This window comes from Kogia breviceps, chromosome 15 (genome assembly GCF_026419965.1).
Source record: "Kogia breviceps isolate mKogBre1 chromosome 15, mKogBre1 haplotype 1, whole genome shotgun sequence".
NCBI classification, from domain to species: Eukaryota; Metazoa; Chordata; class Mammalia; order Artiodactyla; family Physeteridae; genus Kogia; species Kogia breviceps.
In genome coordinates, this window is record NC_081324.1 from 65436484 (window position 1) to 65449118 (window position 12635).

The 12635-nt window shown below is 57.6% G+C and overlaps 1 protein-coding gene across 2 annotated transcripts in view; it reads right to left on the reverse strand.

Moving 5' to 3' along the window:
• The window catches only part of BCR (BCR activator of RhoGEF and GTPase), a 98693-nt gene that overhangs the window by 37959 nt on the left and 48099 nt on the right, over positions 1 to 12635 (reverse strand). For both annotated transcript variants that reach the window (XR_010836991.1, XM_059040095.2), the window contains exons 2-4: positions 10998 to 11164; positions 5521 to 5625; positions 4773 to 4958 (exon numbers count right to left, since the gene is read on the reverse strand). Coding sequence is in view for 1 of the 2 variants with exons in the window: in XM_059040095.2 (XP_058896078.1) it covers positions 4773 to 4958; positions 5521 to 5625; positions 10998 to 11164 (458 nt within the window). In the remaining variant the exon portion in view is untranslated. The remainder of the gene's footprint in view (positions 1 to 4772; positions 4959 to 5520; positions 5626 to 10997; positions 11165 to 12635) is intronic.

The following is a 12635-nucleotide window of genomic DNA, read 5'->3' on the forward strand; positions in this document are numbered from 1 at the left end:
CACGCTACACACCTGGCAGATGGGAGACCTCTGCTGCCGGGTGCAAGGCGAGAGGTGTTTGTCCTGTTCTCAACCAAAGGCATTAATAGAGTGTCTCCTCACTCGGCCTCCTACTCCGACACTCAGTTGAGTAAAGACTTCCATGGTTGCGGGGAGGTGTCCTGTGTGCAGCCACCACCATCGCTGGGCCCCCGGTCACCTCCAGAGGCAGCAGGGAAACCCCGGCCTGGGGTGTAAGGGCAGACGCCACGACCTGCTGGCCGGGCCTCCCACTGCAGCCGACCAGGAGCGGGAGGCCTGAGGCTTTTGCTGATCCTGGTGTTTGGTCTGCATTGAACCTAAATTTTATTTCTGCGTGCATTTGCATTTATATTGAATTTTATGTTTCTTCAGATGGCAATCCCAGATGCCCTTGGCACTGTCTGGTCTTCTGGACTTGCTCCTTGAGGGGGCTGCGTGTGGGCCTGGGGGCGCGCGAGAGAAAGCAGCAGCTGGAGGAGGCCCTGCCCGGCCCCGCGGATTACCTGGACGAGTCGCTGCATTCCAGACGCCAGGTTCCCTGCCATCCAGTCGGACCCAGAGCCCTGCCTTCTCCCCCTCACCTCCACTCCCTGAGCGTCTCCCACAAAAACAAAGGCCCTTCTTGAGGCACTGTCACCTCGAATCATTCAGACACAGCGCAGCCAGCTAGCAGGAGACACACGATGAATAAGTAAAGCAACAAGTAATATGGCAGATGGCTGAAGGCAGAGCAGGCGAGGAGAACAGCAGGGCTGCTTTAGATACTGTGGTCAGGGAGGTCTCTCTAAAGAGGCAACGTCTGAGCCGAGTCCTGAGGGGATATCACTGTTGAACTGTGTCCCCTCAAAATGCATATGATGAAGCCCTAACCCTGAGCACCTCAGAATGTGACTGTATTTGGAAATGGACCTAAAGAGGTGACTGGGCAAAAATGAAGCCATTCAAGTGGGCCCGGATCCAATCTGACTAAGGGCTTTATGAGAAGAAAAGATTAGGACACAGACACAGAGGGACGACCACCTGAGGACACAGAGATGACGGCCTCTACCAGCCGAGGAGAGAGGTCTCGGGAGAAACCAGCCCGGCTCACACCTGGATCTCAGACTTCCAGCCTCCAGAAATGGGAGGAGATAGATCTCTGTTGTTTGAGCCACCTGGATGGTAGCAGCCTTAGTAAACGAACACAGGGTCTTTGGGAGGAGAACCCCTTTCATTACCTCTCCTGCCCCCTCTTCCAGTAGCTCACATCTTCCACGTGGTTTTTGAGAAGTTCCAACCAATTCATGCACTAATCAGAACCCGAGCTGCACTGATAAACCAATGGAGATAACGTGCCCCCCGACGTAAGGCACCGACAGGACACAGCATCACTGAAGTGGTTTTTGGGTTTTTTTTTCCCTGCCATCAGTGCAGAACCTGAATATTCCTGAAGAAACATCAGACCCGAACTAGAACGCACCCTTCAGAAAAATGTGAAGGTTGTGGAAGACCAGCAGAGGTTGAGAAACTGGTACAGATGGAAAGAAAGGAAGGAGACCTGACAACCACGTATATCTCGTGACCTGGAGTGCATTCCGACTCAGAAGGAAAATGGCTACAAAGAACACGATGGCTAACTTGGGAGAGATCTGTAGAAGCATCGCATATTAAATAATAGTATCACTCAACTGTGAACTGTCCTCTGATAGAGGACTGTCCTGTGGGTTGTGGAAGAGCATGTCCTTAGCAAATACACAATGAAGTATTTAGGGGTAAAAGGGCAAAGGGATCTGCATTTTATTTTCAAACTATTCAGCATGTGTGTGGGGTGGGGGTGGGGGTGTGTATACAAAGGAGAGAGAAAGAGATAAAGATTAAGCAAATATGGCAAAGTGTTTCAATCAGTGCAAAATGTTACCATTGGTGTATCCTGGAGCACACCCTGTTCTTTGTGCTATTCTTGAAACAATTCAGGAAGTTTGAAATGATTAGAAACAAAAAACCCCAGCTGATAAAAATTCACCAGAAACAAAGCCCCCAATGGGCAGCAATAACCCACAGCCCCACAGGAAGGGGAGTCAAGGCGCCATCAGGACAGGGCTTCCTAGCTACCAGGTGTGGCACATGAGTTCCCAGGTGGCAGAGGTACCGGGGCTGGGGCATCACAGGCTCCTCAGGTCCTAAGACTCTCCTAGCCGGGGAGCCTGACCCCGCTGTGCTGTTCTGAAAGGGACGGGGATGGTGTCTGTCTGTCCTTGGGGAGCCCAGTGCCCAGCCCCAATGGCACACACGTGAACATGCAGCACGTGGTTCCTGGGGCTCCACTTCCCACAGTGGCCCCACCTCTCTCCCCACATCTCTGCGCTGCAACATCTGATACGTGAAGGTAGTTCAAGGACACCAGGGAAACCAGAGGAAACTTTCCAAATTCTGGTGTTCATCAGACTATTAAATTTTTGTTTTTCAGTTTCCGAGTGACTTCAGAGTGTTATTTGGGGAACAGCGTGGTTGCAGTTTCTGCCCACAACACAATTCTTCAAAGATGTGGGCTTCAACGCAGGGGAGCACCTGCGTCAAAACACAGCCTTCCGCTCTCTGGCCACGGGAAAAGGGTCCCGGGTGGGAGAGTCTGCAGCCTGGGGCGGTGGCCAACAGGAAAGCCACACCCGGGAGGAACGTCGGAGCCCAGCACGAGCCAAGACAGGCTGGCGGTGGGCCAGCTGGGCGTCTGGGCAGCCCAAGAGGGCTGGGGGCTGGCATTCTTCCACCGCGTGCTCTGGGCACTTAGAGAGGGCCCGGTGACCTTGGCCACCCCACCCCCAGAGGACTGGCTTCCCTCAGGAGGGAGAACACTCAAGGGAAAGAGCACAGGAGGCCCGGGCAACCCTTTAATCAGGATTAGGGGTCCTCAGAGGTGGAATCCCAGTCACCCAGGCCTACCCAGCACCCACCTTCGAGGGCGACCCAGGATGGGGGCTCGCGGTGCTGGGAGGTGGCCTCTTTGCTGCCCATTATATAGAGACATGCCCTACCAGCCTCCACCTCAAGAGACTGGCTCCCCCTTTAGACCCACAGAGGTGGGGGGCTCCTTACACATGAACCTCACACCTTAGAAGACAAACATCGATCCGGCAGCTCCATCTGAGAGATTTCTCCATCGTCCTCAGGTCCCTCAACCACCCCTTCTGTTGGGACAAGTTCTACGTTACCCACGTCTCAGTTCAGTGTTCACCCGAGCCTGGTCCCTTCTGGGCGTGGCCTGGCCAGTGCCAAGGGGTCCACCAACCCGCTTCATCTGATTACCAGATTTTCCCAATCCCATTGACTTTTTAAAAGCCGAATCCTTGGCTTCTCATGGGCTCCGAAGTCAGCAAATGGCCAGAGAAGGTCCCTGACCTGCCCCCACGGCCCCCTCTCCCTCCCTGTAACCAGGGACCCAGAGCTATGTCTGCCAAATGGACTCCCAGCCAGTTTGGGCACACTGAGCCCTTGCAGAAACCTTTGTTCTGTCATCCAGCACCACCCACCCTCCAGTATTATGCCCCTGAAGGCAGGGGCAAAGCACTCTTCCTGGAGGCAGACAGACCAGGGGTAACGTCGGGGCAGGTGAACTCCTGCCACTCAGCCTCCTCGCTTGAACGGGGTGGAGACGGGACCTGCCTGGTGGGGCTGCCTCAGCTCAGCTGAGACAGGGTACCCGCAGGCCCCCTTGAGCCCCCTGATCAGATATGAACCTACCATCCGGGACCAGACGGCCTCATGGTCCCTCGGTTCACAGCCCGGTATGGCCGTCCCCAGGTACAAACCAGCCCTCCTGCCTTCCTCCAGCCTGTCCACAGGACGCGTCATGATTCCTGCTAGGCTCTAGGGAGCTGCTGTCACAGTCGCTAGCATTAAACGTGCCTCCAGGTCCCCAAAATGGCTGCGGCGGGAGCTGGGGCCACACGGAAGGCCTGTTCTCACCACTTCCTCAGCCAGGGACCCCCTGGGGACCCAAGGGCTCCTCTCATATGACCCTGAGGTTTTTTTTTTTTTTTTTTTGCGGTGCGCGGGCCTCTCACTGTCGTGGCCTCTCCTATTGTGGAGCACAGGCTCCGGACGTGCAGGCTCAGCGGCCATGGCTCACAGGCCCAGCCGCTCCGCAGTATGTGGGATCTTCCCGGACCGGGGCACAAACCTGTGTCTCCTGCATTGGCAGGCGGACTCTCAACCACTGTGCCATCAGGTAAGCCCGACCCTGACTTTTATTGACCAGTCCTCCCTACCCAAACTATTTTTTTTTTAATTTTTGATTAATTCAAGAGCCTTTAACTTACAGGACTGCAAAAATGAAATAAAGTACAACAAACCACCGCTGTCCCCACCTGTGCTTGCCCTTCCAGGCTCTGCCTGCCCCAGTCCCCCTGCCCAGAGTCTGAGTCCTGTTTCTAGGGCAGCGGCTTCTTTGTGGTCCAGAGGGCACCAGTCTGGAGACTGGGAACTTTGAGTAAAACTGAGAGGACCAGGAAAGGACCAGAGATGTCACTGGGGCCAGCAGAGGGGGGGAAGCCTCACTTTCACACAGGATCCAGCAGTGGTGCTGTGGCGGCACCCCCTCCCCGCAGCCCCCCTTTGGCATCCCAGGCAGTAAGATGTGTCCCGGACTTGCCCTCCCCATTGTGCCCTCAGCAGCCTTGCCCGCAAGTGGCACCAGGCTCAGGGAGAGGCCTGGCCCCCACCCGTCACCCTGTCACCCCCAGGAGGCTGCCAGGTCCCTGCTCCGGGTCACTCACCAGCTTCTGGAAGAGGTCGCCCACGCGCTGCTGGTGGCTCCACTGCTGCAGGCGGGGGAGAAGCCCATCGTAGAACTCCTTGTGGATCTCATAGAGCTCAGGCACTTTGAAGAAGATGGTCTCGATCTGCTGGCTCGTCAGCACCGGCTGAGAGGTGGTGGCAGCAGCCTTCAAAGGTTTCATGGGCTGGAAGAGGGCACAGGTGACTAGTGGGGCAGCACAGGTATCAGGACTCGCCACTTGTCAAGTGCAATGTGGTCATGTGACATACATGCTTTTATTTATTTATTTATTTATTTTTGCGGGACGTGGGCCTCTCACTGTTGTGGCCTCTCTGGTTGCGGAGCACAGGCTCCGGACGTGCAGGCTCAGCGGCCATGGCTCACGGGCCCAGCCGCTCCGCGGCACGTGGGATCCCCCTGGACCGGGGCACGAACCCGTGTCCCCCGCATCGGCAGGCGGACTCTCAACCACTGTGCCACCAGGCAAGCCCCCATGCTTTTATTTTTAAAATTCCATTAACAATGAAAATTTAAAGCCAGCTTGGTTTGGTACCCGAGTCTTTCACTGGCATCCACTGCCCCTTGGGGAGGCCCAACCTCCACAGAGGTGGCATGTCCTGCCTGCCCTCAGGTGTGTCGAGGATCCTGGGAGGGTGGGCTGCTCCCAGGCTGACCTGGGACCTGGGACGCATGAGCAGAGCTCGCCAGGGCCCATCCTGCCCGCTCAGCCCCTGCACCCTCCTCACCAGCAACAGCGCCTCCAGGTGGCTCAGGTAAGTCTCCTCGCTAGCCAGGATTCCAGACAGGACCCATTTCCTCATCTCCGAGCCCTTTTCCAAGTCCAGCTCACTCTGCAGGAGAAACGGACAGAAGTCAGACCCAGGGGAGGGTGCTTGAGGCGGCCCCTCTCAGAGAGGAAGATGGCTTGTCAACCTGAGGACAAGCTTCCCGAGAAGGTTCCAGGTGGGATTAAATTAGGAAGGCACAGGAGTCCTGGCATGTCAGCTCAACTGTGGTCACTGCAAATTCTGGATGGTCATCCAGCTAAGCCGAAGGCCACCCTTGGTCTTGACAACAGGAAACGGGAAGCTTGGAGCTGAGCAGGGCGGGCAAGGCCTCTCTCCACACCTTCTACCTGTGACCGAGGAGCGGCTGTCCTGGAAGAGGCTGAGCCCAGAGGGCATCGGGCCCCCCACACGGCCACCCCGACTCCTTCCGCAGCTCCCCTCTCCTCTCCCGGTACCTGCCTCGCCAGCCTCTGTGCCACTGCCACCTGATCCTTGGACCGACCAGGCCCGGGCAGCACTGCCTCCCTCCCAGCCACAGTGGTGGGGCTGGGGGCTGTGGCCACCAGCCCAAGGGAAACCCCATACCCCGGGTTCAGGGTCTTTGTCCCTTGAACCTGCTCTTCTGAGCCTGCTTTCCAGACTCTGGGCCCACATACATGTGGGCTACAGCAAGGTCCCCCCTCCCTACTACTAAACGCCCCTACTATATGTGGGGTGATGCTCTGCTGCCTTTGCCTCAGAAGCAGAGAGCTGACGCGCCCCTGGATGCAGATGCAGGGGGTAGGGTCCAAGATGGCTGGAAGACGACATTCCATCCCTAGTTGTGATGGTGTTATGGGGGTGATGTGTCCCTGGTGCCCAAGAATGTGACTGTGTTCAGAGAAAGGGTCTTTAGAGAAGTGATCAAGTTAAAGTGAGGTCATTAGTGTGGGCCCTAGTCCAAAACGACTGGTATCCTTCTAAGAAGAGACTAGGCGATCAAAAGGTACAAACTTCTAGTTATAAAATAAATAAGCCCTGGGGATGTAATGAACAGCATGGTGACTACAGTTAATGATACTGTATTATATACGTGAAAGTTGCTGAAAGAATAGATCTTAAGAGTTCCCATCACAAGAAAAAAAATTTGTAATCGTGTGGTGATGGATGTTGACTTATGGTTAGCGATCATCTTACAATATATACATATATCGAATCATTATGTGGTACACCTACAACGAATATGTTATATGTCAATGCCTCAATATAAAAAAGAACAAGAGAAGGAGATTAGGACACAGACACACAGAGCGGGAAGACACAGGGAGAAGATGGGCATCTCTAAGTCAAGGAGAGAGGCCCCAGGAAAAACCAACCCTGCTGACGTCCAGCCTCCAGAACTGGGATAAATCAACCTCTGTTGTTTAAGCCACATGGTCTGTGATACTTTATTACAGATGCCCAGGAAACTAATACAGATGATGATTCCAAAGGCAATGAAACTGCTGTCTTCATCGACTTCCTGGCCACACCCCTCACTTGCTCCTGGACCACCAACAAGGCAATCCGGTGTCAGGTTGGCCGTGCCCATGGCCTGTGCTCCACCAGGCTGAGGCTGCCCTCCCTCTGCCCGGCCTGTGCTGACCGGCCTCACTGTAGTCCGAGGGAGGCGCCAGACGGCTGGGGCCCTGTGTCCAGAGAAGGGGACGTAACAGCCCTGCGCTTTCCGTCATTGGTTTCCCGGCCTGTGGGTGAATGGGAGACAGCTGTGCGTGCACACATGGGGGACAGTCATCAGATTTTTGGCTTAGAGCCACTCCGGGGAAAGGACACCCATGTCCCACACCACAGCCCCCGTCCAGGCCACACTGGGCAGCAGCTCCAAGGGTGGGAGCCTCTGGGGCACAGCGCCCAGAACACACAGGTGCTCCACGAAAACTCACAGAATAAACCAACCAATGAGAGGATCTAGAACCGCTGGCTGGGCCCTGGCTTGGCCGCATCTTTTCGAAGCTCCGAGGGCCCCTCCAGGGAACCCCTGTCCGTGAGACAAGTGGGTCCTGGGGCCTAGGACCATCCATGCCGCCTGCCCTGGGCCCCCAGTACCACCACCATCAGCACAGATGTGCAGGGTGGAGGGATCCCATCATCTCCTCTCACCTCAGACAACAGAGGCCATGTCGTGAGCGGAGGCGCCTCGGGGAAGCAAGCTCCCAGTGGACCCTGCGAGGACCCTGCACGTGCCTCCCAGCGGGTGTCCAGGGTGAAGGCTCGTGCGCCCGGGAACAACCCCACTACTGTGAGCACAGCCAGTGGGGCTGCTCCCACCGCCGCAGCCTGGAGAGCTGAGCGGAAAAGGCACGTAGGCAGGACAGCACCCCGTCCAGCTCTCCGTTCCAAAGGGCGCAGCCAGCTCAAGGGAACGTCTGGCCAGCGGCGAGGGCACCTCTCCTCAGACTACAACCTTCTCCTGAGCCTCAAACGGGCCAGTGGCAGCAGACAGGGACGGCTCCGCTCAGCTTGGACACTGGCCCACCCCACCCGGAGGAGAGAGGGTGGAGGGGAAGTGCAGAAGAGAGAGCAAAGGCCAGGGCGGGGACCAGCAATGTTTACGACCCCAACTCGGCACGTGCCAGCGCTGGGAAGGGCGCGTGAATGCACCCAGTCCAGAGGGGAGACGGCCAGAGGAAGCTGGAGGAAAAGGGCAAGTGGAAGAAGGAAGGAAGGAGGCCTCCTCTCACTGCTGCCTGGAGGGGAGAGGGCAAGGCAACACAACTCTGAGGCTAAAAGAACAAATAAAAAATGAACTGGGTGTGGCAAAACAAGGTAGAGAAGCTGAGAGAGGGACCCAGGGGAACAGAACTGCCACCCGCAAGCCAGCTGCCAGGCCCACCCCCACCCTGGGGCCTGGGGTGATTGGGGCGCAGAACCTGGGCCGTGAGGGCTGGGCTGCTCCTGGCTGGGATGTGGTGGTCAGCACAGCTGCAGAACAAAGGACACTGCCTCCCTACAGGATGGCAGCCGGGGGTGATGCCCAGACCCTCATCCTTCTCCTGACACTCGCTGGCTGGCATTGCATAGTCATGGGTCCATGGGAAACACAGACAAGACTGGCAGGCACCCCTGAGAACGACCAGGGATGTCTCGAATGTCACTGACGCTCAGCGCTGGGACAGCCTCGGTCACCAGAATCTACCCTACATGGCCACCTGCATCCTTTCCACAGCGCCCCAGGCAAGGGGGTGGGCCTGGCCTCTGCTGACGCCTTACCCACCCCAGGGGACAGGTATGCACGGAGCTGACCTGCACCCCAGGAGGCCACTGAGCCCCCAAGTTGCCATGGAGTCCGCAGGAAGGTCCTCCTGACACCTTACCGCTCAAAGGGTCCAAGCTTGGCAGCCGGGGATGAGCCCCACCCGGGAAGGTAGGGATGGAGAGGGGTGAGCAGGGACCCGTCCCCTGGCTGATGGGGATGAGGCAGCTTTGACCTCAAGACCACCATGCTTTCTGCGGGTGCTAGAAAGTGACAGCTGCATCGTCTTCAAACCCATAATCAAAGATGAAAGAAGGAAGTCCCACTGCAGAGCTGACAGGGGACCCAGAAAGTCAGGGCTGTGCCTGTCTCCAGGGGAGTGAAGGCACTCCCCTGGAGTGGGGCTCCGGGGCTCCCTTGGAGCCCACCCTGGGGCTCCAAGCACCTAACCACGGGGCTTCTGGAACAAAACAGTGCAGCCCTCCTCTGATCAAGTCCCCATCTCACCCAGGTGCTTCCTGACACCTCTCTGGGCCAGGTGGCCTGCTGGGGACTGGAGCCCCCAGGCCTGGCAAGCAGGTGCAGCCTCTTGCCTTGTGTGTAATGTGAGAAATGCCTGTGGGCTCCGCGAGGCAGGAGGGGGTGAGCACCTGGATCTGGACAGGCTCCACAGCAGATAAGCCCCTCAACTGGGGGCTAAAAGGTGAGGGCAGAACCCCAAGTCAGTGTGGCAGGGGTCTGAGGGCAGGAGCCCAGGGAGAGGTAGGTGGGCATCCAGCCGCACAGGGCCTGGGGCACAGGGAGGGCAGAGCAGCCTCCTCAAGGGGCCTGAAGTAGAACAAGGTCGTGTGGGGGGAAGACAGCCCTCAGGGACCATAGATGGACAGGGAAGACTGTCCAAGTTCAGGGCTCAGCCATAAGGATGCTTGTCTGTACCAAGTGACACCCACAACGCAGGAAGAAAGGGGATGCATCCAAAAAAGGCAAGGCAGTTGAGGGAAAGGCTGTCAGCTGAGGGGTTGGGAAGGCTTCAGATCTGGTAGCTGTACGGTCTCAAGCAAGTCACTATGCCTCTCTGAACCTCAGTCTCCTCGTCTGTAAAATGGTGAAACTGGCTGTTTGGTAAGAAGCTGCACGAGGGAGGTATGCATTACACATGGGCTCCCCTCCCATCCCCGTTTCAGGATGAGAAGCCTGTCCAACACAGCGGTCTTCAGAAATCACAAAAGCAAAAGAAAGAAGTAGTTCTGCAGCTAAGGCGCCAGCCCAGCAGAGAGGCCGCTGCAGTGAAAAGATAGGCTTCCAGCCACAGGGAAAAGCAGAGTCCTCTCACTCTCTCTCCTTCTTTTTTTGCTGCGCTATGCGCCATGCAGGATCTTAGTTTCCCGACCAGGGATCAAACCCGTGCCCCCTGCAGTGGAAGCACAGAGTCTTAACCACTGGACCACCAGGGAAGTCCCTCTCTCTCAGTTTTAAACTCAGAGTGGAGATTACCCAGAAACAAGCTAAGCAGAACGGGGAAGGTGTCTGTCCTCAGGGACAGTGGGACCAGAAAGACAGAGGTGCCCCAAGGACAGCACCCTCTCAGCCCAAAAGGAAAGACCTCAGCAGGTCAAAGGGGTGCCCGGCTGGGCCCTAATGCACCTCAGAAGTGCCCGCCTGAGCCGTGGGACTGCTGGGAGCGGGAGGACACTGAGCCAGGCTGAGCTGGCACACTAGCTCCGCCACCACCCCAGCTGTGTGCCCACGAGAGGCACCTGAAGGATGTGCCAGCTTGCACTCGCCATGGACCTCGGGGGCCTCAGTTCTCCATCAGTGGAGTGGAGGTGATGGCGGGATCATTAATGGCAGTGAGACCTCAGGAGAAAGACCCTGGAAAGTGGATGAGTCACCTCAGCATCTCCTCTGGCAAAAGGGGGCCAGTGCTCTGGGTGCAGACACCACCCTGCTCGGCACCCTGCTGGGGCCACCACCCCAGTTTCCACTGCTTTAGACGGCAGCCGAGCTCTGGGCCTCAGCACGGTTGCCTGCCCCGTCCATGCCCCGCCGACAGAGCCCCACGACCCCCCCGATCATGCTCCCGGTGGGCGGTCCCCATGCACCAGATGGGGGAATAAGGGCTTTAGTGACTGACTTCCGACTGTTAGCTGCCCCATCACCCACTTGCTACTGCTGGCACCCACCCTCCCACCCCGGGACTCACCACTTTGGTGGACTCCGGTGCATCCCGGCTGCCCCTGCCCTTGCTGCTGAGATGGGGCGAGGAGGAGGGTGAGTCATCCACGTAGGGCAGCCCGTCCTGGTGCCGGCGCTGCTCCTCGGCCCGGTCAGTGGCACAGCCGTACCCCGGCGGCGTCCCAAATGGTGCATCTACGTTGCAGAGAAGCAGCCTGTGTTAGACCCAGGAGAGGGGCTCCACGCCCCACCGGTCACCTACAGGCGTGCAACAGGGGCCTTAGGTAGGCTGACCTCACCTTCACGACTGACTGGCCAAAGACGGCAGCGCGAGGAGGGGACGAAGGCGCAGCCCCCTCGTCAGGCGACACAAGGCTGGGCTTTCGATAGCTGTGGGGCAGCGGGAGGGGGCCCTGAAAGGTGGACCCCAAATGCTAGTGTCTTGCTGTCAGGGACATCCTTTTACCTTGTCTGTGGGATCCGACCTGATCCTGCTGACCCAGGTACAGGGCCAGGAAACAGGATGCAGGCCTCTCCCAGCTGAGTGTCCCCATGAGCACAGAGTGGCTTATGCTACAGCAGGCTCCCTATTTGGGGGTACCTAATTATAGAGCTAACACCTTTCTACAGGCACCTGACGGCAGTCAGCCCCATCCCAGGCCAAACCACAAAGCCCACACGTGCTTCCAAGCCCTTGGCCCTTTGGTAGCTTTGTTCCCAGAACTGTTCTAATTCAGGGGACCCCCACTCTGGGACATCAACTTACAATGGCCCAGCCTGTTCCAAATCTCACATGAGGGCCACTTCTCGACTTCTTCCAAAGGGCACCCGGGATTTCCAAGAGGTCATCCCAACTGGGTTAAGTCACGTCACTGTGACTCACCTGCAAGCAGCCCAAGGCTACAGCACACGTGGCCTCTAGGGCGGTCAGTCACCAGTTTACAACAACTGCCACCACCAAACACTGCCCAGGCCAGGTGGGCACAGGGCCCGGCACAGGGCCACTCTCGGGCTTCCAGAGCCTGAAACGGGACTGTTCTCACTTCCTTCCACATGGGCAGCCGGGAGGAGCCACGGCTGGACAGGCCAGGTGCTCACTGCAGGCTAAGACCGGCCACCGAGCTGCGGGCGCCCACACGGCCAAAGTCCCAGCTCCCTCCCACACCTCTGCCTCACCCCTTTCCTCCACCTAGGTCCCAGCTGGTCACATGCCTTTTAACAGGTGTCCTTAGCCCTGGCTACACAGCAGCGTCACCTGGGGAGCTTTGCAAACAGACTGAGTCAGATGCCTGGGGTGGCCTGGGCCCTGGTGGCTGTAAAGGATTCCCATGGGACTCCAGCAGACAGCCAGGGCAGAGATCCTGCACTACCCCCACCCAGCCTGGCACTGTGCTGGTTACCATGTCCATCCACCCGTGTCCCTGGTGTCTGCACTCAGGTGCCAGCCGCAAAGGCCAGGCTGGGTTTTGCCTCTGTGTGTGTCCACAGGAGGGTCCCAGCAGAGACTAGTTAGTGTAGCAGGAGGACCCCAAGAGCTGCACAGAGGCACCCTGGTACCTCTTAATCCCATGGACCCTTAATCCACGGACCATCATAGGGGCTTTAGTTACCAAGATCGTTGTGTTGGGTTATCACCCACAGACCCCCTGGACTTTGGGTTTTGCAT